The sequence below is a fragment of the Rhinatrema bivittatum genome, chromosome 9 (assembly GCF_901001135.1).
Source record: "Rhinatrema bivittatum chromosome 9, aRhiBiv1.1, whole genome shotgun sequence".
NCBI classification, from domain to species: domain Eukaryota; kingdom Metazoa; phylum Chordata; class Amphibia; order Gymnophiona; family Rhinatrematidae; genus Rhinatrema; species Rhinatrema bivittatum.
In genome coordinates, this window is record NC_042623.1 from 267765721 (window position 1) to 267786850 (window position 21130).

General features: G+C 43.4%; 1 protein-coding gene across 3 annotated transcripts in view; it reads right to left on the reverse strand.

Moving 5' to 3' along the window:
- The window catches only part of RYK (receptor like tyrosine kinase), a 532318-nt gene that overhangs the window by 401140 nt on the left and 110048 nt on the right, over nt 1–21130 (reverse strand). For 2 of the 3 annotated variants that reach the window (XM_029615268.1, XM_029615269.1), the window contains exons 4-5: nt 17501–17635; nt 2265–2324 (exon numbers count right to left, since the gene is read on the reverse strand). In XM_029615268.1, the coding sequence (XP_029471128.1) occupies nt 2265–2324; nt 17501–17635 (195 nt within the window). The remainder of the gene's footprint in view (nt 1–2264; nt 2325–17500; nt 17636–21130) is intronic. The other variant, XM_029615270.1, reaches the window with a different exon arrangement.

Genomic DNA, 21130 nt, shown 5'->3' on the forward strand with positions numbered 1-21130 from the left:
TCATACCTCAACAAAAACACAACAGTGGTGGCTTTTAAATGTGCAGGAGCTCCTTTCTGAGTGTATAATTGTATTGATACATCCATCTCCTTCCTAGCTACAGCATGGGAAATAATGGGCAGCATGAGGCAAACATATAGCTGGGCTCTGTTTGCATAGTACACATTGCATACGGCATCTCCTTCTCTTCCCTCTCCTGAGCTACCTCCTTTAAAGTTCTTCCAGCCTCTGTCTTATCCCTAGACTGAGTGAGATGGGGGGGGGGGGGGAACATGCAAATGGGCCCTGGATGTGATTCATTATGACTGTTGGGAGCAGCAGCAGTTGGAGGATTCTGGCAGCCACATTTTACAGAAAAGATAAGTCAGCTTTCTGCACCATTTAAACTTCTGCCTTCTCTTGTACTTGGAGCTGCTCCATTATGATGGGTCCATGTGTGTGTCTGCCTCCTCCTCCCTTCCCTGGCTTCTTTGATGGGATTTTCAGTGCTTCCCTGGCTTCTTTTGGCCATATGAACCTTGGGCTAGAAAAGGTTGGGAAACATTGACATAAGCAATATTAAGCTTGCGAGAGGCAGCTTTGTTGTTGAGGTGAACTGTATTGCTAAACCTTTGGATGGATTTGGACATAGCGTTCAGCAACAGAAATATTGTTCCAATTCCTCAGCATCTTTGCTCAATTTGGCACTAGCTAAGGTGACGGTAGAGGCCTGTAAAGTTAATCATAACAGTACCTTATTAATCCATAATTAAAAGCATATTATATCACTCACATTAGGGAAGGCAGGACAAACATAGTTACCTGCCCATTAACAGAATTGAAAGTTGAAGTTTCACTTTTCTTGTTTCTGTTTCTGTTAGTGCTATGGAACAGCAAGCTACGTTTGTGCAGGCCAGTTATCATATGAAGCGGTCCAAGTGCTATTAGTTAAAATTTGTAACCTATCATTAAAATCATCCATTGTACCTGAAGACTGGAGGGTGGCCAATGTAACCCCAATATTTAAAAAAGGCTCCAGGGGTGATCCGGGTAACTATAGACCAATGAGCCTGACTTCAGTGCCGGGAAAAATAGTGGAAACTATTCCGAAGATCAAAATCATAGAGCATATAGAAAGACATGGTTTAATGGAACACAGTCAACATGGATTTACCCAAGGGAAGTCTTGCCTAACAAATCTGTTCCATATGTTAAGTTCCATATTAGGAGCTCCCATAGTGGATAATACTTTAAAATTGTCGGCTCAGTGTGCTGCAGCAGTCAAAAAAGCAAACAGAACGTTAGGAATTATTAGGAAGGGAATGGTTAATAAAACGGAAAATGTCATAATGCCTCTATATCGCTCCATGGTGAGACCGCACCTTGAATACTGTGTACAATTCTGGTCGCCGCATCTCAAAAAAAGATATAGTTGCGATGAAGAAGGTACAGAGAAGGGCTACCAAAATGATAAAGGGGATGGAACAGTTCCCCTATGAGGAAAGGCTGAAGAGGTTAGGGCTGTTCAGCTTGGAGAAGAGACAGCTTAGGGGGGATATGATAGAGGTCTTTAAGTTTAAGAGAGGTCTTGAACGAGTAGATGTGACTCCGTTATTTACACTTTCGAATAATAGGACGACTAGGGGGCATTCCATGAAGTTAGCAAGTAGCACATTTAAGACTAATCGGAGAACATTCTTTTTCACTCAATGCACAATAAAGCTCTGGAATTTGTTGCCAGAGGATGTGGTTAGTGTAGTTAGTGTAGCTGGGTTCAAAAAAGGTTTGGATAAGTTCTTGGAGGAGAAGTCCATTAACGGCTATTTATCAAGTTTACTTAGGGAAAAGCCACTGCTATTAATTGTATCAGTAGCATGGGATCTTCTTAGTGTTTGAGTAATTGCCAGGTTCTTGTGGCCTGGTTTGGCCTCTATTGGAAACAGGATGCTGGGCTTGATGGACCCTTGGTCTGACCCAGTATGGCAATTTCTTATGTTCTTACACAGAGCCAGATAAAGTCATAGTGCAAACAAAAAATAGGAGTAAGAGAGAAATGGATGAGGGAAATGACAAAATTAAAGATGGTTTGCCACAGTTAAAAACGAGATGGGAGCAAAACTTGATTCTGAATTGAGAAACCTAGAACGCATCCATCTCCAGTTGAATGTTACCACTACTAGTGGTCTAATGAACAAAAATATCACTAAACAGACACTACCCAAACACATAGAAAGAAACAGGCAGTCTTTATAAGAGCAGCTCCTTGGATTAGCTTCTATACTTACAGTTAATTTTGCTACTGTTTTTATCACTAGATGTTGGAGATTTTACTTCTTGTTCAAGCTCTGTTAAGAAAAAACAAACAAACATGGAATTTCCACAATGTTTTGCACAAATGTTTATGTAAATTATAGTGTTACAAACAATATTAACCTTGAACTAGTATATGTAATTTTAACTCTACTTTCAAATCAAATAAAGGCTCACTTGTGCAAACAAATGACCAGCATACTTTCATGATAATTACGAATGTAAATATAATATCATATTCCTAGGAGTATTTTAACCTTAAAAAATGCTTACTTATGCATTTAAATGTAAAACATTCGTGGAAGTTCTTACATATGATATTTATTAAGCAAAAGCACACAAGAAGGGCAGAGTAAAGAGTGCACACATATAGAGCAAATGCAACGTAAACTAATGTGTGGCAGACATAAAACTCTGATCAATATATCTTAGCAATACAAATTTTTATTAAGAATACAATTGCATCAATAGTGTACATTGGTTCAATGATTTACAATGATGCGTTTGTATTCTTAATAAAAAATTGTATTGCTAAGATATATTGATCAGGGATATATGTCTACCACACATTACCGGTAATTTACGCTGCATGATATTTATTGAACCAATACAAAAATTATGTGAATAAACAATGTCCTGTGCTTTCAACACCATACTTATTCCAAGCATCTGAAGATCAATATAGTCTTGAAATCTTGTGTACATCAGTTCTTGATAATTCTTTTGTTTGAACTTGCAAAAAAATCACTAGCAGTGAGGAGGTAAACTACAAACAGGTAATTTTTCTGGCATAATTCAACTGCTGAGACCTTATTTTGAAGGAGGATTTTTTTTTTTGTCGTTGTTGTTTTAACAGCTTTCTGTAATTTTTATTATTTGAAAAAGGGATTTTTTGGTTCTTGGGCATTTTTTCAACTTAAGTTTAGAAAGAGTTTAAAGGAAGGTGCTCCCTGACCCCCACCCAACCTTCAATTCTAATTTTAAGGACAAACCCATTAATTAGGAGTTGGACTACACAGAATAACATGACATTGGTTGGCAGAGTATCACAAGAAAGTAATTTAGATAAATTTAGTTACTGTACAATCAAAACACTTAAATTCAGAGGGAGCTTAATTAGCAATACCATAGTATATACTTCAGGTAATTAATTTTCAGGATAAATTACTAGTTATCAGTTGGAGAAAAGTACTATTTGGTACCAGAAAGAGGAGTTACAGCAATTGAATTAGATCATTTGAGGGTTTTTTGCAAATGGAAAGCAAAATTGCTTACCTTGTAATAGGTGTTATCCCAGGACAGCAGGATGTAGTCCTCACATATGGGTAACATCATCAGATGGAGCCTGGTACGGAAAACTTCTGTCAAAAGTTTCTAGTAACTTTTGGCTGGCACTGTAGGCCTACTGAGCATGCTCAGCATGCCATGATATTCTCAGCCACAGGGGTCTCCCTTCAGTCTCGTTTGTAGCAATATGTGTGAGCTAAAAAAATAAAATAATAAAACGTATCGGACCCAACTCCGCGGGGAGGTGGGTGGGTTCTGTGAGGACTACATCCTGCTGTCCTGAGATAACACCTATTACAAGGTAAGCAATTTTGCTTTATCCCAGGGACAAGCAGGACGATAGTCCTCACATATGGGTGGATTAGCAAGCTACAGGCTGAGTCATTCTTGTATTATACCAACAGCATACAACCTGTGCAACAAGCACAACAACTGGTATACTGCTGAAAAAAATGAGGCAGCCTGAAATCACAGCAGGATGGATGTAGAAGGAGTTGGTGTTATACTGGAAATAAGTTCTTTAAGACAGATTGTCCAGACAATAATGAGCTGCAAAGGTTTGAAGAAACTCCATGTTGCAGCTTTACATATGTCAAGAATGGGCATTGAACGATAGTGTGCTACTGATGTAGACATAGCCCTTACTGAATGTGCTTTTACTCGCCCCTGGAGAGGAATCTTTGCTTTTTCATAACAGAATTCAATACAGTCTGCTAGCCAGTTGGAGAGAGTCTATTTTCCTACCACAACTCCTGGTTTATTTTTATCGAAAGAAACAAAGAGTTGGGTGGATTTCCTATGGACCGCCTTGCGGTTTAGATAAAAAGCTAGTGCATGTTTACAGTCCAAGGCGTGTAAGACTCTCTCTCCCTGGTGAGAGTGAGGTCTTGGAAAGAACGTAGGCAAGACTACTGACTGATATGAAAGTCTGTTACTACTTTTGGTAAGAATTTGGGGTGAGTGCGAAGGACTACTCTGTCATGCAGGAACCTTGTATAAGGTGAGTATGTGATGAGAGCTTGCAACTCACTGACCCTTCTAGCCGATGTAATGGCTACTAAGAAAAGCACTTTATATTAGAGATGTGAATCGTGTCCTCGATCGTCTTAACGATCGATTTCGGCTGGGAGGGGGAGGGAATCGTATTGTTGCCGTTTGGGTGTTTAAAATATCGTGAAAATCGTTAAAATCGTGAGCCGGCACACTAAAACCCCCTAAAACCCACCCCCGACCCATTAAATTAAATCCCCCACCCCAAATGCCTTAAATTACCTGGGGGTCCAGCGGCGGTCCGGAACGGGCTCCTGCAATTGAATTGTGTTGTCTTCAGCCGGCGCCATTTTGCAAAATGGCGGCCGCAAAATGGCGGACCGCCGCTGAACGACCTCCTGCAGTCGATCTCCTGCCGGCGCCATTTTCCGTACGGAAAACGATTCGCAGCAGGAGATCGTTTTCCGGACCCCCGCTGGACCCCCAGGGACTTTTGGCCAGCTTGGGGGGGCCTCCTGACCCCAACAAGACTTGCCAAAAGTCCAGCGGGGGTCCGGAACGACCTCCTGCAGTCGAATTGTGTTGGTCTATGGCTTTAGGGGGTTTTAGTGTGCCGGTTTTCCTGCCATTGGTTTAGGGCAAGTAAGTAAGTTCCTGCCCTCCCCCTTCCCCCGATTTACGATTTTTTAACGATAAATCGGGGGAATTGGTATTGTATCGTGGCCCTAACGATTTTTTAGATTTAAAATATATCGGACGATATTTTAAATCGTCAAAAAACGATTCACATCCCTACTTTCTATGTAAAGAATTTTTCTTCACAGGAGTGCAGAGGCTCGAACGGTGAGCGTATGAGCCTTTTTAGTACTAAATTGAGGTCCCATTCAATGACCGGTGGTCAAATGGGAGGTTTGAGGAGAAGTAAGCCCCTCATGAACCTATTTACTAGGTGTTGTGCTGTTATTGGTGCATCCCCTATTCTCTTGTGGTATGCCGCTATGGCACTTAGGTGTACCCTTACAGAGGATGTCTGCAAACCAGAATCAGACAGGTGGTTTAGGTAATCTAGTAAAGAAGAAGTGGGGCAGGAGAAAGGTTCTATACCCTTTTGTGTGCACCATTTTGTAAATCTAGTCCATTTAAAGTGGTAGGATTTACGTGTGGAAGGCTTTCGTGAAGCTACTAGAACTTGAGAGACTTGTGTTGAAAGGTTAAGTGGTTGCAGAACTAAGCTTTCAACATCCAAGCTGTTAGGGCAAGAGCTGTCAGGTTGGGGTGACGCAACTTTGCCTGATTCTGAGTTATAAGAGTGGGCTCTGTGCCCAGGCGGATTGGTTGTGAGATCGAGAGGTCGAGGAGTATGGGAAACCATACTTGTAGAAGCCAGTACGGGGCTATGAGGATCATTGTCCCTCTGTCCTGTTGTAGCTTCATGAGAGTTTTCGCTATGAGCGGAATTGGAGGATACGCATATAGAAGACCTGTGTTCCAGGTGAGAGCAAATGCGTCCCTGGGGACTGTTTGCCGACGTCCGTGGAGGGAGCAGAACCTTTCCACTTTGTGGTTCAGTGTGGACGCAAAGAGGTCTATGGTTGGGCGACCCCAGCGTTGAAAGATTTTGCTCGCTACACGTGGGTCCAGCGACCATTGGTGGAGATTGAAATGTCGACAGATCGTCCGCTAAGATGTTTTTGATGACCGTCAAATAAGTTGCTCGGAGATGTATGGAATGCTCTAGAGCCCAAGCCTAAATCTGTACTGCTTCCTGGCATAGCAGCTAAGAGCCTGTGCCTCCTTGCTTGTTTATGTACCACATTGCTACTGTGTTGTCTGTTTGTATCAGCACAGTCTTGTTTGAGAGGCAGTCTTTGAAGGCATAAAGGGCATATCTCATCGCTCGAAGTTCCAAGAAGTTTATTTGATAATGCTTTTCGAGCGTAGTTCACGTCCCTTGTGTTTGAAGGTTGTTGACGTGAGCTCCCCCATCCAAGGTTGGAGGCATCTGTAGTCAGGATGACTTGCAGATTTGCCTGTTGGAATGGGAGACCAGCTTTCAATGCTGTTTGATTTGTCCACCAGTGGCGTGATAGGCGCAGCTGGTGGGTGATTTGAATTGTGTACGACAGTGGTTGGAAAGCTTGTAGCCATTGAGATTTCAAAGTCCATTGAGTTCTTCTCATGGCTAACTTTGCCATAGGAGTGACATGTACTGTCAAGGCCATGTGTCCTAGCAGCACCAGTATTTGATGGGCGGATGCGAACTGGTGATGAATTATAACATTCGCCAAGCGTGCCAGATTGTCGGCAAAGGTCGCTTGGAAGAGAAGTTTTTGCCGCTGTGGGGTCTAGGTCTGCTCCGATGAATGTGAGGAGTTGAGACGGCTCGATGTGGGATTTTGGATAATTGATGAGAAATCCCAGAAGGTCAAATAATGTTATTGTGGTTTCCAAGGCAGAGAGAGCTCCCTGTCTGGATGGACTACTGATTAACCAAACGTCTAGGTATGGAAAAACATGAATAGTGTTTTTTCTTAGATGTGCGGCCACCACTGCTAGACATTTTGTGAATACTCGAGGGGCAGAGGCTAGGCCGAATGGAAGGACTCGATACTGGTAATGAGTGATTCTTTCCCACTACGAATCGTAGGTACTTGCGATGTTGTATGGAAATTGGTATGTGAGCATAAGCGTCCTGAAGATCCAGAGAACAGAGCCAGTCTCCCCTTTGAAGCAATGGAAGGATGGTTCCCAGGGATACCATTTGAAATTTTTCTTTGTGAAGAAATTTGTTGAGATTGTGGAGGTCTAAGATAAGACGAAGGCCACCTGTTTTCTTTGGAATGAGGAAATAGCGGGAGTAGAACCTTGTCCCTTGTTGAGACCGGGGAACTGGTTCGATGGCCTTGGCGGTCAGCAAAGTAGCGAGTTCTACTTGGAGTTGAGGTGTGATGACTATGTTTGTCCAAAGTGGAATGGGAGGAGAATGTGAGAGTATTGTTTTGAATTTTAGGCGATATCCCCGATTTAGTATGGCTAATACCCATTGGTCTTTTGTGATGAGACTTCATTGATGTTGGAAATAATGAAGTCGACCTCCAACTGGTAGGGAGGGCATAGGGTTTAGAAAGAGGCTGCTGTTCTCTTGCCTCTGTTCAAAAACCCGCCGCTGGTCCAGTTTGGAATGGTGGCTGGGTTTTCTGTTTCGGGCTGATGTGGACGTCCTCTCTGTGAGGGACGGTACTGACGTGTTGAAGAGGCAGGTGGGTAATACCTTCTAGATCTGTAGAAGGGTCACCTCATGTCCCTGTGAGTTGGCCATCTTAGGGAGGATGGCTGATATGCTGGCAATTTGGAGAGCTGTCGGAGCATCTCAGGATAGTCTTTCAACTGAGATACCGTAGCTTGGATCTTTTCTCCGAAAAGATTGTCTCCAACACAAGGGCGATCCGCTAGGCTTTCCTGGACTTCCTGTCTGAGGTCCGAGGCCTTGAGCCAGGCCCATCTTCTCGCATTTATTGCAGAGGCAGATAGACGAGTTCTTGTTTCGAACACGTCATAAGCTGCTCTTACCTCGTGTTTGCCAGATTCTAATCCTTTTTCAACTAATGTAGCCATAGGTAGTTGATGTTGCTATGGGAGGTTATCCACAATACCATGTACTTGTTTCCACAAGTTTCTTTGGTATTGTGTCATATACAGCTGGTATGCTGCAGTGCGTGCTACCAGCATGGAACCTTGATAGACCTTCTTCCCTAAGGTATCTAAAAAGCGTTGCTCCTTCTCTGGTGGGACAGAGGAATGAGTTTTTGTTTTCAGGCCTTCTTCTGAGCCGATTCTACAACTACCTAATGGTGAGGTAGTTGGGGTTTCTGGTACCCTAGAGCATGCTGCACTAAATAAGTGGCATCTCTTCTCCGATTTACTGCTGGGACTGAGCAGAGATGTTCCCCACATTCGCTGTTGTAGTTCCAAAAGGACTTCATGGATTGGGATAGCCATAATTTCCTTCGGTGCATCCACGAACTGCAGGACTTCTGTCTAGTATCCTCCTCTGTGATCAATTCAAAGGGAATTGTATCTGCCATTTCTTTAATAAAATTTGTGAATGACAAATCTTCAGGAGGGGATTTCTCTCTCTCCTCCGGTGGAGAGGGCTCTGATTGCAGTTCCTCTGACTCAGAGTCAACATCCTTCCAAGGAGTATATTGAGTATGATAAGGGGAGTCAGTGTCCTCTGGTTGTATATGATGCTTTGATTTAAACACAGCTTTTGTTGGTATGTGTTTTGGCATCATTGGTAGGGAGGGCATCGATGGGCCTCGATGGCACCGGTGGAAATAGATTACGTGCATCCCCCGATGGACCTGGATGCATTGGCATTGATGGATCCTTGAAAGGCATACATTGCTGATCTCAAAATATCTGGCTAGATGAGTATACATTATTAGTCTCATAAGGCTATACACTGTCATAATGTAAATGTTTGTGCTAATGAGAATTTAAGGCTGTATATAATCAATATAATTATAAATACATTTTATTATTATTTATTTTTATAAGGACATGATTACATTAGTTTTAAGTAAACATAAATTCTGTTTGTTGTTGAGAGTGAACCCTTATTACTTAACTTATAAGAATATGAAGTTAACTTAATCATATATAAGAATTTACAATATGTGATTACTATTTGTATAAACAGTATTAAATTGTTTTTTTTTAGTTTTATTGCAACAATCAATACACAGATTGGTATATTGACTCTTACTGCAGTGAGAATATGTTTACAGCATAAAGGTAATTATCTCCGTTCTTTACATTTATATATGATTTGCTATTTTGTAATACAATATAAAAATGTTCAAATATGTATGTCATAAATGGATGTTATTACATCTTTATGATGGTTCATATTATGAAATATGTTTAATATAGAAATAAGTATTTCTCTGTTTTTGGCATATTGTATAAAAATGTTTTTTATGATAGAGTTTTTGGGACTCCATATAATAATGGTTACCAGAAGTTTCTTGTAAAAAAAGTTTTTAAAAATATTTGTTTTTAACCTTTTAGCCTCTGATGCAGCCTTGTTGGCGAAACTCAGTTTGAGTCGGGCACTTCTAATAAACTCTTCCACGGTGTAAGGTAGTCCCCTTGTTTTTTGCGTTCACTAATGTTCATATACAGTATGGGAAATAAAGTCCCGGACTTAGAGGCCGACATGGAAGAAGCAGATTTAGATATAATGGCTATCATGGAGACTGGTACATGGAAGCCCATGGCTGGAATATAGTTATATTGGGCTACAATCCATTCAGAAAGAACTGGGTAGGAAGAAAGGGAAGAGGCGTGGGGGAGAGAGAGAGTGAATGAGCGAGCAAAGCGCTCATTCACTCTCTCTCTCCCCCACCCCGGGAACTCGCGGCAGCAGCAGCCGCCTCCTCCCAACGCTAACCTCTTCATTTTCAGCCTTCGCGGAGGCGGAGTCCCATCGGCAGCGGTTGAACCTCTTCAATTTCCTCCGAGCCGCGCTGCAGTCTTCTTTTCTTCGGGCCGATGCCGAGCGCACCAGCGTGGCCTCTTCTTGCCGCGCAGGCACCCGATACTCTCCACTTCCTCTTCCGGGCCGCGGGGGGGGGGGGGCCCTGTGTGTGTGTGTGTGTGTGTGTGTGAGATTGCATGTATGTGAATGATTGAGAGCCTGTACATGTGAAAGAGAGTATGTCTGTGATTGAGAGCCTGCCTGTGAGAGAGAGCATGAATGTAAGTTTACCATTGGGAACCTGTATGTGAAAGTTTGTGATTGGAAACCTGTTTGTGTGAAAGAGTATGTGTGTATGATTGAGATCCTTTGTGTGTGAGAGAAATCATGTATATGTATGATTAAGAGCCTGTGTGTATAAGTAAGAGAGAGATCATGTGTGTCTGTGTGTGATTGAGAGTTGATTTAGGTGAGGGAGCATGTGAGTATGTGATTGAGAGCCTGTGTGTAAATGAGAGAAAGAGGACATGTTTGTAAGCATGTGAATGAGAGTCTGTGTGTTAGAGAAAAAGACAGCATGTATTTATGTGATTGAAAGCATGTGTGTGTGTGTGTAAGCGAGAAAAGATAGACAGCATGTGTGTAAATGTGTAATTAAGAGCCTATATAAGTGAGAGAGAAAAAATGTGTATATGTGAGTACTGAGAGCATGTGTGTATAGGTGTGTCATTGAGAGCCAGTGTGAGAGAGAGCGCTGGTATGTGACTGAGAGAGGAGAAAGTTCCAAGCAAACCACCCCACCTCCTGCTAATTCAGAACAATCTCAGGACACCTGGATAATCAACGTTTCCCAGGTATGTCAGAGCAAAAAAATGTTTATATCCTTATTATTTTCATTACTGGGTCTTTGTGTCTGCTATTTTGAAATATTTTGTTGGTATCTGGAAATGTTTTATGAGTTTTTAATTATTGGATATTCCACTCATCAGCTGTTTCGAAATATGTTCTTTTTGTTAGTAGCAGTTTTACTGCTGATGATTTTATATTTCTTGATTTGTTTTATAAGGATGGGTGATGTTTCTTTTTTCCTTTGTTACACTGCATACAGAAGACTCTGCGTTGTTGCAGTTTCCAATTCAGTTTTTTCTGCATGCTTCTTGTTAATCGTTTGGTCTCTTTATTCTATGTTAGGTGAGGGACAGCACGTGATTCAGGTGAGGTTTTCTGCTGGCGTGTAGTTTCTGTGTAGGACTCTATAGCAGCCTGACTTGGTCCGTTTTCCTAATAGGAGATGTATTGGTGTCTTAAGGCCTGGTGTAATATTTTCAGAGACTTATTGTACTTTAAAAGTGTGATCTTACATAAAATGCACACATTTACTTGTATTTAGTTTTAAAAACATATTGTATGGCTCTCATGGAATTACATTTTAAAATATGTGGCGTTTATGGCTCTCTCAGCCAAAAAGGTTCCTGACCCCTGCCCTAGAGGAAAGGTGAAATAGGGAAGATATGGTAGAGATTTAAATCTCAAAGGCTTCCAAGCAAAACAGATGAGCCTTTTTCAACAGAAAGGGTTAGAATGAGAGGTCTTGGAATGACGGTGAAAGGGGTAGTAGACTCAGGAGTAGTAGACTCAGGAGTAATCTTAGAAAATCTCTTTACAGAGGGTGGCAGATGCATGAAACAACCTCCCAGTGGTGAGAAACAGTTATCTGAATTCAAGAAAGCATGGGATAAATACAGGGGATCTCTAAGGGAGCAACAGAAATCATAAAGCTAAATTAATTGAAAGGATGGGCAGACTGGATGGACCATACAGTTTTTCTGCCATCATGTTTTTTATGTTTCTAAAAACCCAGGACAGGTAAAACTATCCTCAACTTTATCTCAGGTGCTGCAGAACCTTCCCAGGCCTCCTGTGTGGTTATTAGTCAATATTCTGGCTTCAATGCATAAATACTGTGCTCAAGGGTTAAATAGCTCACTGTGGCAGTAATCGGCTCAGTCCTATATGGTGCAGAATTAGAAAGGGAGGCCATACCTTTAGGAGAAGAGGCCCATGTTACACAATTAATATTAGAGATGTGAATCGGAACCAGAATCGGATCCGATATCAGTTCCGATTCACATCTTTAATTAATATAGTAATTTTCTTGAATGAATATTTAGCAGACTAAAACTATGTTCTGAATCTGAAGATCTTTCATTCACTGATCAGAAAATTAGGCAACATTAATTTACCTTGGCAGCTTTAGAAAGCTGTGTGAAACATTAAAGGGAATTCTTAATTTTGTGTACCTAAAAGGCTGGCCTTCTGTGGTTTCCCATTCTGCAGATGTGTGCATCTTTTCCTTCTTTTGAAAATTATTTAATAAATTTAATAAAGGTTTTTGCCTTTGAGTTTTAGCCAAGTGGGCAACACCATGTTGATCTCAGCAAGTTCGTCCTTTGAATTCTATAACAGGACCTATCCTCAAATTTTCCAGCTATTCAGACCCTGTAAAGCCAAATAAATATTTACCCATACTTTAACAAAACAGAACAGTTTATCTGATTAATCCAGCAAATGCTAAGATCAAAAGGTTTTATAGATTAAGAAAATGTATAGATCAGTTTTTATTTCACAGAGCAGACAATCCTATAATTATGTGACATCTCAGACTTTATAGGAAGAGTTTGTTGAGACCAAACTGGGCATAAAAAAAAAAAATAAATCATAATATCTAAAATTATACTCCTAAAGAAAATGATTACAAAACCACCACGCAGATGACATAGTGAGCCTGGGGAGAAAAGGTAAATTGTTCTCTATACTGCCAGAACCTTTGCAACCATAGAAAAGAGTCGAGGGAAAGGCTGATAAGACTTCCATCTAGTCCTCAAGACTGGTGAGGGCATTTTTGTCACTTGCGCATGCCATCTGGAGAGGAGAGGACAATGATATAAGAGAAAAAGGATACAACCAAACAAGATATTTCAAGAGCAATATTTCCAAAAGTATCACATTCACTGTAAACATTTGGTCCCTTTAACAGACTGTTTTTAATTTTCTCTACTACTGAGGCAAAATTATGAACTATAAAACTCTTACTTACAAAGTTAAATTAGTGTATAAGGTAGAGCTACTTACCTATAAGGTATTCTCAGAGGATTCTCGACTCAGTCCTCATACAAGCAACATCATCAGAAGGAGCTCAACATGGAAATTTGATTTCAAAGTTTCTAGAAATTTTCAGCATGTCCTATTGGGAATGTACAGCATGCTATATTGCCACACATTCAGGCAGAAGCCCCTTCAGACTATACATTTAGGGGTAGATTTTACAAAAAGTACACTGGATTTTAATAGATAACACGTGTAGCCAACACGAATCCTTTAAAATTCGGGGTAGGCGCACACAAGGCTACCCAAAATCGGCAGCCTGCCGCGCGCTGAGCCACGCAGCCTGCCGCCGTTCCCTCCACCTCCCCGACCGTCCCCTCCCTTCCCCTACCTAACCCACCCGCAGCCCTATCTAAACCCCCCCCCCCACCTTTGTTTAAAAGTTACGCCTGCCAAGACAGGCGTAACTCGCGTGCGCCGGCCAGCGCACATTCCCGGTCCAGAGCTGTTGGGAGGCCTCGGCCCGCCCCCGAACCGAACCCCCGCCCCTAATGACACACCGCCAGCGACACGACACCGGCCCCCCCCCCCCCCCCACCCCCAGAAAGCCCCGGGACTTTCGCGCGTCCAGGGGCTTGTGCGCGCTGCCAAGCCTATTCAACATGGCTTGGCGCGCACAGGGGGAACTTGGGGCAGGTTTTCGGGGGGTACACGGCGTATCTTACTTACGTGCGTACCCCTTTGAAAATCTGCCCCTTAGCTTATATTTGAAAAACTAAACCCCAAGGAGAGGTAAGTGGATTTCATGAAAATAGACCCTGTTGTCCTCTGAGCACGTTTCAGATAAGCAACTCTGCTTTCTCCAAGGACAAATAGGATAACTGTCCTCAAATATGGGGAAAATCCCTAGCTAGAAAGACTGCCCTAACAAAAAAAACAAAAAAAAAGGCAAAAACCTGAAACAGTGCCAAAGGGCAAAATCTGGTTTTAATAGCAACAAGCCATTTTTTGTATTGTCTGCTTTATAGGGTCAGCCTGGAACAAAAATAACAGGCCCCAGAAAGGATGGAATTGGGTTCTATACCTCAATTAGATTCCTCGGTGATTGGCCAAACCAACTGTTATTTTGGGAGTCGCCTGTTCAAACAATGTGATGTGAATGTGCAGAGAGAAGCCACACTGCAGCCTTGCAGATCTCTCCCCCTCCCCCCAATCTTATATAGGCTACTAAAGCTATCATAGGTCAGACACCAGAAGCCTAGACATAACCCAAAGAGACTCAGGTCAACCTGGGCACAACTGAAGTAGATGCAATCTGCTAGTCAATTTGATAGCATGTGTTTGGCAACAGCAATCTCAGGTTTGTTTATATCAAAAGAAAAAACTCTGGGCACTTTCTATAGGTTTTAGTCCACTCCAAATAGAAGGCTAAGGCTCTTTTGCAGTTCAAACTATACAAGCGCTGTTTATCTTTGTAGACCTGTGGCCTAGGAAAAAATGTTTGGAGGAAGGCTGACAGGTTATGTTGTAATCTGATATCTCACACAGCACTTAGGAGGCATACATAAAACCATCCTATTATGAAAATAGGCAGGTGTAAGGCAGATGTGTCACTAGGGTCTGGTGCTCAATGACTGCAGACCAAAGTGACAGCCACCAAAAATGTGAACTTTCAGACCAGATACTTTAGCTCACAGGAGTCTAGTAGCTCAAAAGGAGATTTCACATCGGATGGGCCAACACCATACTGAGATACCATGACTCGGCAGGAGGCCTGATGGGAAGCTTCAAATAAACCAAGCCCACATGAATTAGGCAACTAAAAAGCTGTACAGAGCACGTCTACCTTCGACATTACGGTGGTAAACGCCAGTTGCACTATGAACTTCCGAGCTGGTATAAGGTCAAAATCTAAACGACATAGAACTTAAGAACATAAGAACATAAGAAATGGCCATACTGGGTTCAGACCAAGGGTCCATCAAGCCCAGCATCCTGTTTCCAACAGTGGCCAATCCAGGCCATAAGACCTGGCAAGTACCAAAAAACTAAGTCGAGCCACTTTTTGTATGGAAAAAAAAAAAGGAAAGGATCTAAGGCCTTTTGCTCACACAAAAAGGTAAGCCTCCTCCACTTTGACCCATAGGACTACCTCATGGAGTCCTTCCTTGAAGACAGACCACCACAAGACATCCTTAAAAACATTGAGGTTGCTTAACTACCCTCTCAACATCCAGGCTGAGTGTGCGTAGGGACAAGGTGGCTGGATGGTGCAAGGCAGCCATAATTTTAAATGAGAGTTTTGGGAATTACGCAAGCTGACTAGATTCCTAATGGACATCTCTCCCACAGGAGTGAGAACCAGATCTGTTTTGGGCCAAAAAGGGACTATGAGGCTCATAATCCCCCTAGAATTTGAGTTTGAAGCAAGATCTTCACAACAAGAGGCATTTGAAGATATGCGTACAGTAAGCCATGGCCCCAATTCTGGGCAAAGGCATCAGAGACTAATTTGCCTTTTCCTGGAAGCAGAGAGTAAGGACCTTTCTGTTCAGAGGAGATGCCACACATTGAATATCCAAATCACCACTCCCTTACGCAGGGATTATTCATGGGTTCCAAAGACTCACAATCTGTCCTGGCAGAACATTCCCTCACCTGCCAGATATGTGGCTCTGAGGCCATTCCCTGAGAAAAGGCCCAGTTCCACATATGGACAGTCTACTGACACAGGTGATAAAATATCACCCTTCCTTGCTTATTGATGTAAAACATTGCCACTGGTTGTTTAATTGGATGAGAATAACTTGTCAACTGATCTCTGAAAGCCTTCAGAGCATATTGAACAGCCCAAAGCTCTATGAAGACTGAGTGTAGAGCTCCTCTACATGGGCTTCCTACCCTTGCTTGTATGCATCCATGATTAGGACAAATTAGACTGGAGGAATTTAGAAAAGTATATCTCTGGCCAGATTGCAATGAATCAGCTAGCAGGACAGGAGCCCTTTAGAGGCTAGATAATTCAGATATTGTCCCAAAGATCCTACTGGGATTAGAGACTCCACTGGGCACTTCTCATATGAAAACATACCAAGGACATAATATGGATTGTTCAATGCTGTGAGTTCCAACATCCTCAACATATCCATGCTGAAATTTGCTGTCTATTGTATCCGCTCCACTGCGGATATCAATGCGATAATCATCTCCTATGGAAGGGAGGCTCTTGCCAGTAATGCTTGCAATGCTCTTATAAACTCCAGTTCAGAGGATAGGCTCAAATAGGACTTGGGATAGGTGATAATGAACCCTAGTAATTCCAACACCCAGATGGTTTCGTTCATTGATTCTGTGGCACATCCCTGAAATATGCTCTTAACCAAGCAATTGACCAGGCAGAACACATGCACTGCCACCACTACATGATGTTTTGTAAAAAAACAAATGGGATGGACGCCAGGTCGGTAGTCGACATGGTACGGGGACACTCGACATTTTCGAAAACCTGTCCCATGATGGAAAAAAAAGAGGCCGCAAAAATGGTCCATGGCCTGCGAACACAGAGGAAGGGGGAGCAGGAACCGACCGAAGACGGAAGAATTAACTCACTGAACGACGAAAAACAATGTCGTGTTGGGAAACCCCTAATGCGGGAACTTTTTTGTGAAGTCAACTTCAAGTTTTTCCGTGAGGAAAAATATAGTAAGAGAATTCTCACAGAGTTCCTAACCACGAGGCAAATTGCAGCGCGGAAAAAAAAAAAAAGAAAAAGACTGAAGGGAGACCCCTGTGGCTACAGGGATTATGGCATGCTGGGCATGCTCAGTGTGCCAGTCAAAAGTTCTAGAAACTTTGACAGAAACGTTTTCCATGATAGGGCTCCGTCCAGTGACTTATGGAGAATGACCATACATCATACATTTTTCCTAGTTGTGTATCTCAAATAGATTTTCTCATTGTTATAAGCTTAAACAAACATTACAATAAAACATGATAATGGGCTATCCTCATGCAAATGCTGTTAGAGTTTATGTCTGTAATTGCAATACCTATTATTTCTAGTGTAATAGTTACAATACAGACAAAAATTGAAGGAAGACATCAAGGTTCTGTTGGTATCCTGAGGCCATGGGATAGGGGTGGAATGAAAGAAGGCAGAGGGGAAAGAGTATACTGAAAACTCTCTCTTTAGCCAAGACCAAAGAATTTCCAACTTCTACCAGATTCTGGATTTTCATGGAGTACAATTATGCAGTTTTGTTAATATTCTGACATGTGGGGAATCTATACCCATTCTTTCAGTTTCAGCAGTTATACATGTGGTAACAAAGAAGCTGGATGCCTTACTTTTATAACACATTTTCCTGCGTTTGAAGTTTAAAACTGTAATATTTTTTGAAGAATTTATAGTCAAGTTGAGCTGCATGAGTAATGTCACTTCGGAGTCTACTTTGCCTGTACAGAAGAGGTCGACCCGGAACACTGCAAACAAATAAAAAAAAAAAGGGGGGGAGATTATAAGTATCACAGACTACTTCTGACTGCATAAATATCTAAATTCAAATACCTTGAGATCTAAGTAGATTTATATGCTTCATAATATTTATTTGCTGCTGACTAGAGTAAATGTTGATTTGGAAAGATAGAGCTCCTTGCAGTTGTCAATGACTAGAAGGATCAACTTGCAACTGAAGAAGCTATTGCACTTTTATCAGAATACTGCTAATATGCCAATGATGGTTTAAAATACTTAAGGCAGCAGAACATACATTCTTTGGCTGGAACAGTCCAAGAGTATAGTGTCAGTTATTTTATTATATTCTGGTTTTCAGGCACTTCAAAGCAGATTACATTCAGGTACAGTGCAGTTGCTCACCTGTACAGGTGTTCTAGGACAGCAAGGATGTGACTCTCACAGCGTGGGTGACATCATCTGATGGAGACCGCAGGGAAAAACTTGTCAAAGTTTCTAGAAGTTTTGACCAGCAGACTGAACATGCCCAGTCTGCTACTATCCGCGCGTCTCGCAAGATCCCCCCTTCAGTCCTTGTAACAATAGCAAAATACGAGCAAAAAAATAAACAAACCGGAAGTGACCCAACATCGTGGGAAAGCGGGTAGGATTCCTGAGGACTACCATCCTGCTTGTCCTAGGAGAACACCTGTTACAGGTAAACAACTGCGTTTTCTCCTAGGACAAGCAGATGGTAGTTTCTCACATGTGGGTGAAATACCGAGCTCCAAACTGCCCCATTCAACTGAAAAGGCCAACAGCAGCCGAAAAAAGGTGCCACGGTACAAGACAACTGCAAGCGCTGTGGGCAAACAAGAGGCGGTCTGGCTCCACAAGAGGCATGAAGCAGGAACAGTTGGGTTCAGTCTGGAAAGATTGCATAGGACGGACTGACTGGCCAAAGGCACTGTCCTAACATCCATCTCTGTTAAGGGCAGTAATGAGCCACAAAACATAAGAGGGAACTCCAGGGTTGCAGCTCAGCAATCTCGACAACGGGACTGCATGCAAAGAAGCCACCAACGTTGCCATAGCCCCACACAGAGTGAGCCTTCACTCTGCTGGCTAGCTTGAAGGCCTCCCATCACAACCCCCAGCACATTGGAGTCAAGGACACAAAGAGCTGGGTGGACTATTTGTGGCCGGATCCAGGGCCCTCTTACAATCCAGGGTATGAAGCGCCCAATCGCCTTTGTGGGAAATGAGCCTTGGAAAAAAGATGGGCAGAAAGAGTAGACTGGGTTTAGATGAAAAAGCAGTCACTAACCCTGGGCAGTAACTTCGGATGTGTACACAGGAGCACACGATCATGGAAGAATTTCGTGTACGGTGCTTATCTGACCAATGCCTGAGCTCCACTGACTCTAAAAGCCGAAGTAAGCACCACCAGGAATAGTGACTTTCCAGGTGAGGAACTTCAGGCATAGGACCGCAGTGGCTCAGAAGGAGGTCGCATGACCCGTGCAAGGACGACATTGAGGTCCCAGGATGCAACTGGTGGCGGCAGTGGGGGCTTCAGCTGGAGGAGACCCCTCATGAAATGGCTAAGGGTTGGACCGAAACGTGCCATCGAGGTGCCAGCAACACACCTCCATGGTACAACGCTAAGCTGCTGAGGTGCACCAACTGAGCTTGTCTGAGGGCCCAGACTCGGACAGATGCCACAGGTAGTCCAACATTTGCAGAAGGGGGCAGGAGAAAGGATTTAGATCCTGTCCCCGTGCACCAAAAGGAAAACCGCTTCCACTTTAAGCTGTAGGACTTTCTGGTGAAGGTTTCTGAGATTCCACCAGAACCCGGGAAACACAGTATGAGAGCTGGCAAGGCTGGAGGACTATGCGCTCAACAACCAAGCCGTGAGGGCTAACGCCGGAGGTTTGGATGGTGCAGAGTGCCCTGATTCTGTGATATGAGATCCAGAGCTGTACCCAGCTGGATGGGTATCCGCACGGAAAGGTCCTGCAGGACCTGCCGGGGCCAATACGGTGCTACGAGAATCATGGTCCCTCTGTCCTGTCGAAGCTTCAGCAGAGTCTTGGAGAGGAGAGGAAGGAAGGGATACGCATATAGCAGGCTCTTCCCCCAGTGTAGGGAGAAGGCATTGCAGGCTGGATGGCCATCCCTGGCTATCAGAGAGCAGAAAATGCTCACCTTGTGGTTGAGAGGGGAGGCAAAAAGATCCACCTTCAGTGTGCCCCACAGGTGAGGGATCACTTGTGGGGCTGGAAGGACCGGCTCAAGCATTCTGCCAGCACGCTGAGGTGACCTGGCAGGTAGGTTGCTCTCGGCGACATCCCTTTGAGTCAGGGCCAGGACCAAAGTTGCACGCTTAGTAGAACAGGCGCTTAATAAGAATAAGCGGCAGCCATATGCGCTTAATACAACAGGCGCTCAATAATAATATGCGGCAGCAATATGCGCTTAGTACAACAGGCGCTTAATAATAATATGCGGCAGCAATATAGACAACAAGCGCTCAGCCATATGCGGCTAACAATATACGCTCAATGATATGCAATATGCTCTCATCAATAGGCTGTCAGGAATACACGCTCAATTGTATGCAATATGCTCTTAGCAATATGCGGTTAGCAATACACGCTCAATGGTATTCAATATGCTCTCAGCAATAAGCGGTTAGCAATACACGCTCAATGGTATTCCATATGCTCTCAGCAATAAGCGGTTAGCAATACACGCTCAATAGTATGCAATATGCTCTCAGTAATAAGGCAATATACGCACAATGAGGAATATAATATGCGCTTAGTCATAGAGCTGCGCCTATTACGGGCGCTCAATACCTGAACAAGGCCCACAAAATGGCGCCCTCCACGGCATGCCACGCCGCCGATCCTCTGTTCCTCGGAGACCAGAAGTAAAAGATGTACGCCTTACCTGATCCCGGCTGGAACCCGGGCGCCTTACCTGATCCCGGCTGGAACCCGGGCGGTCTCCGGCTGCGGGGGGAGAGAGCAAATACCTTCACCGCCGCGTTTGAGGATATGCACCCGCTGCCTCGTCCATGCCGGGACCGAGGCGCCTCGTATGCCTCACCCGAACCTCACCCTGGGGCTACGTCCCTGCCGCGATTCGGCCACCGGACCGAGGACTTAAACCTCCGGGGGATCACGGAAATCACCCCGGGAAACTCTACTGGGGGAGAGACCTTAGGGTATCACCGCAGGAGTGCGAGGCTCGATGCTGTAGAAGTTTTAGTGAAAAGAAAGTAGAAAGTAGAAAGTAGAAAGTAGATTTGGAAAACACGCTCAGCGAGCGTGCAGGCTCTCCAAACTGCTTTGGAGACGGAAATTACTAAGTTGCTACGCTTCCTGTGGGGGTATATATACCCGTGCTGACGTCAGATCAGTCTCCAACTGCTAGCACGAGCATACTATACCCATTCGTTCTGAGTCCATCTGGCTACACACCAGGAAATATACGCTAAATACAACAGGCGCTAA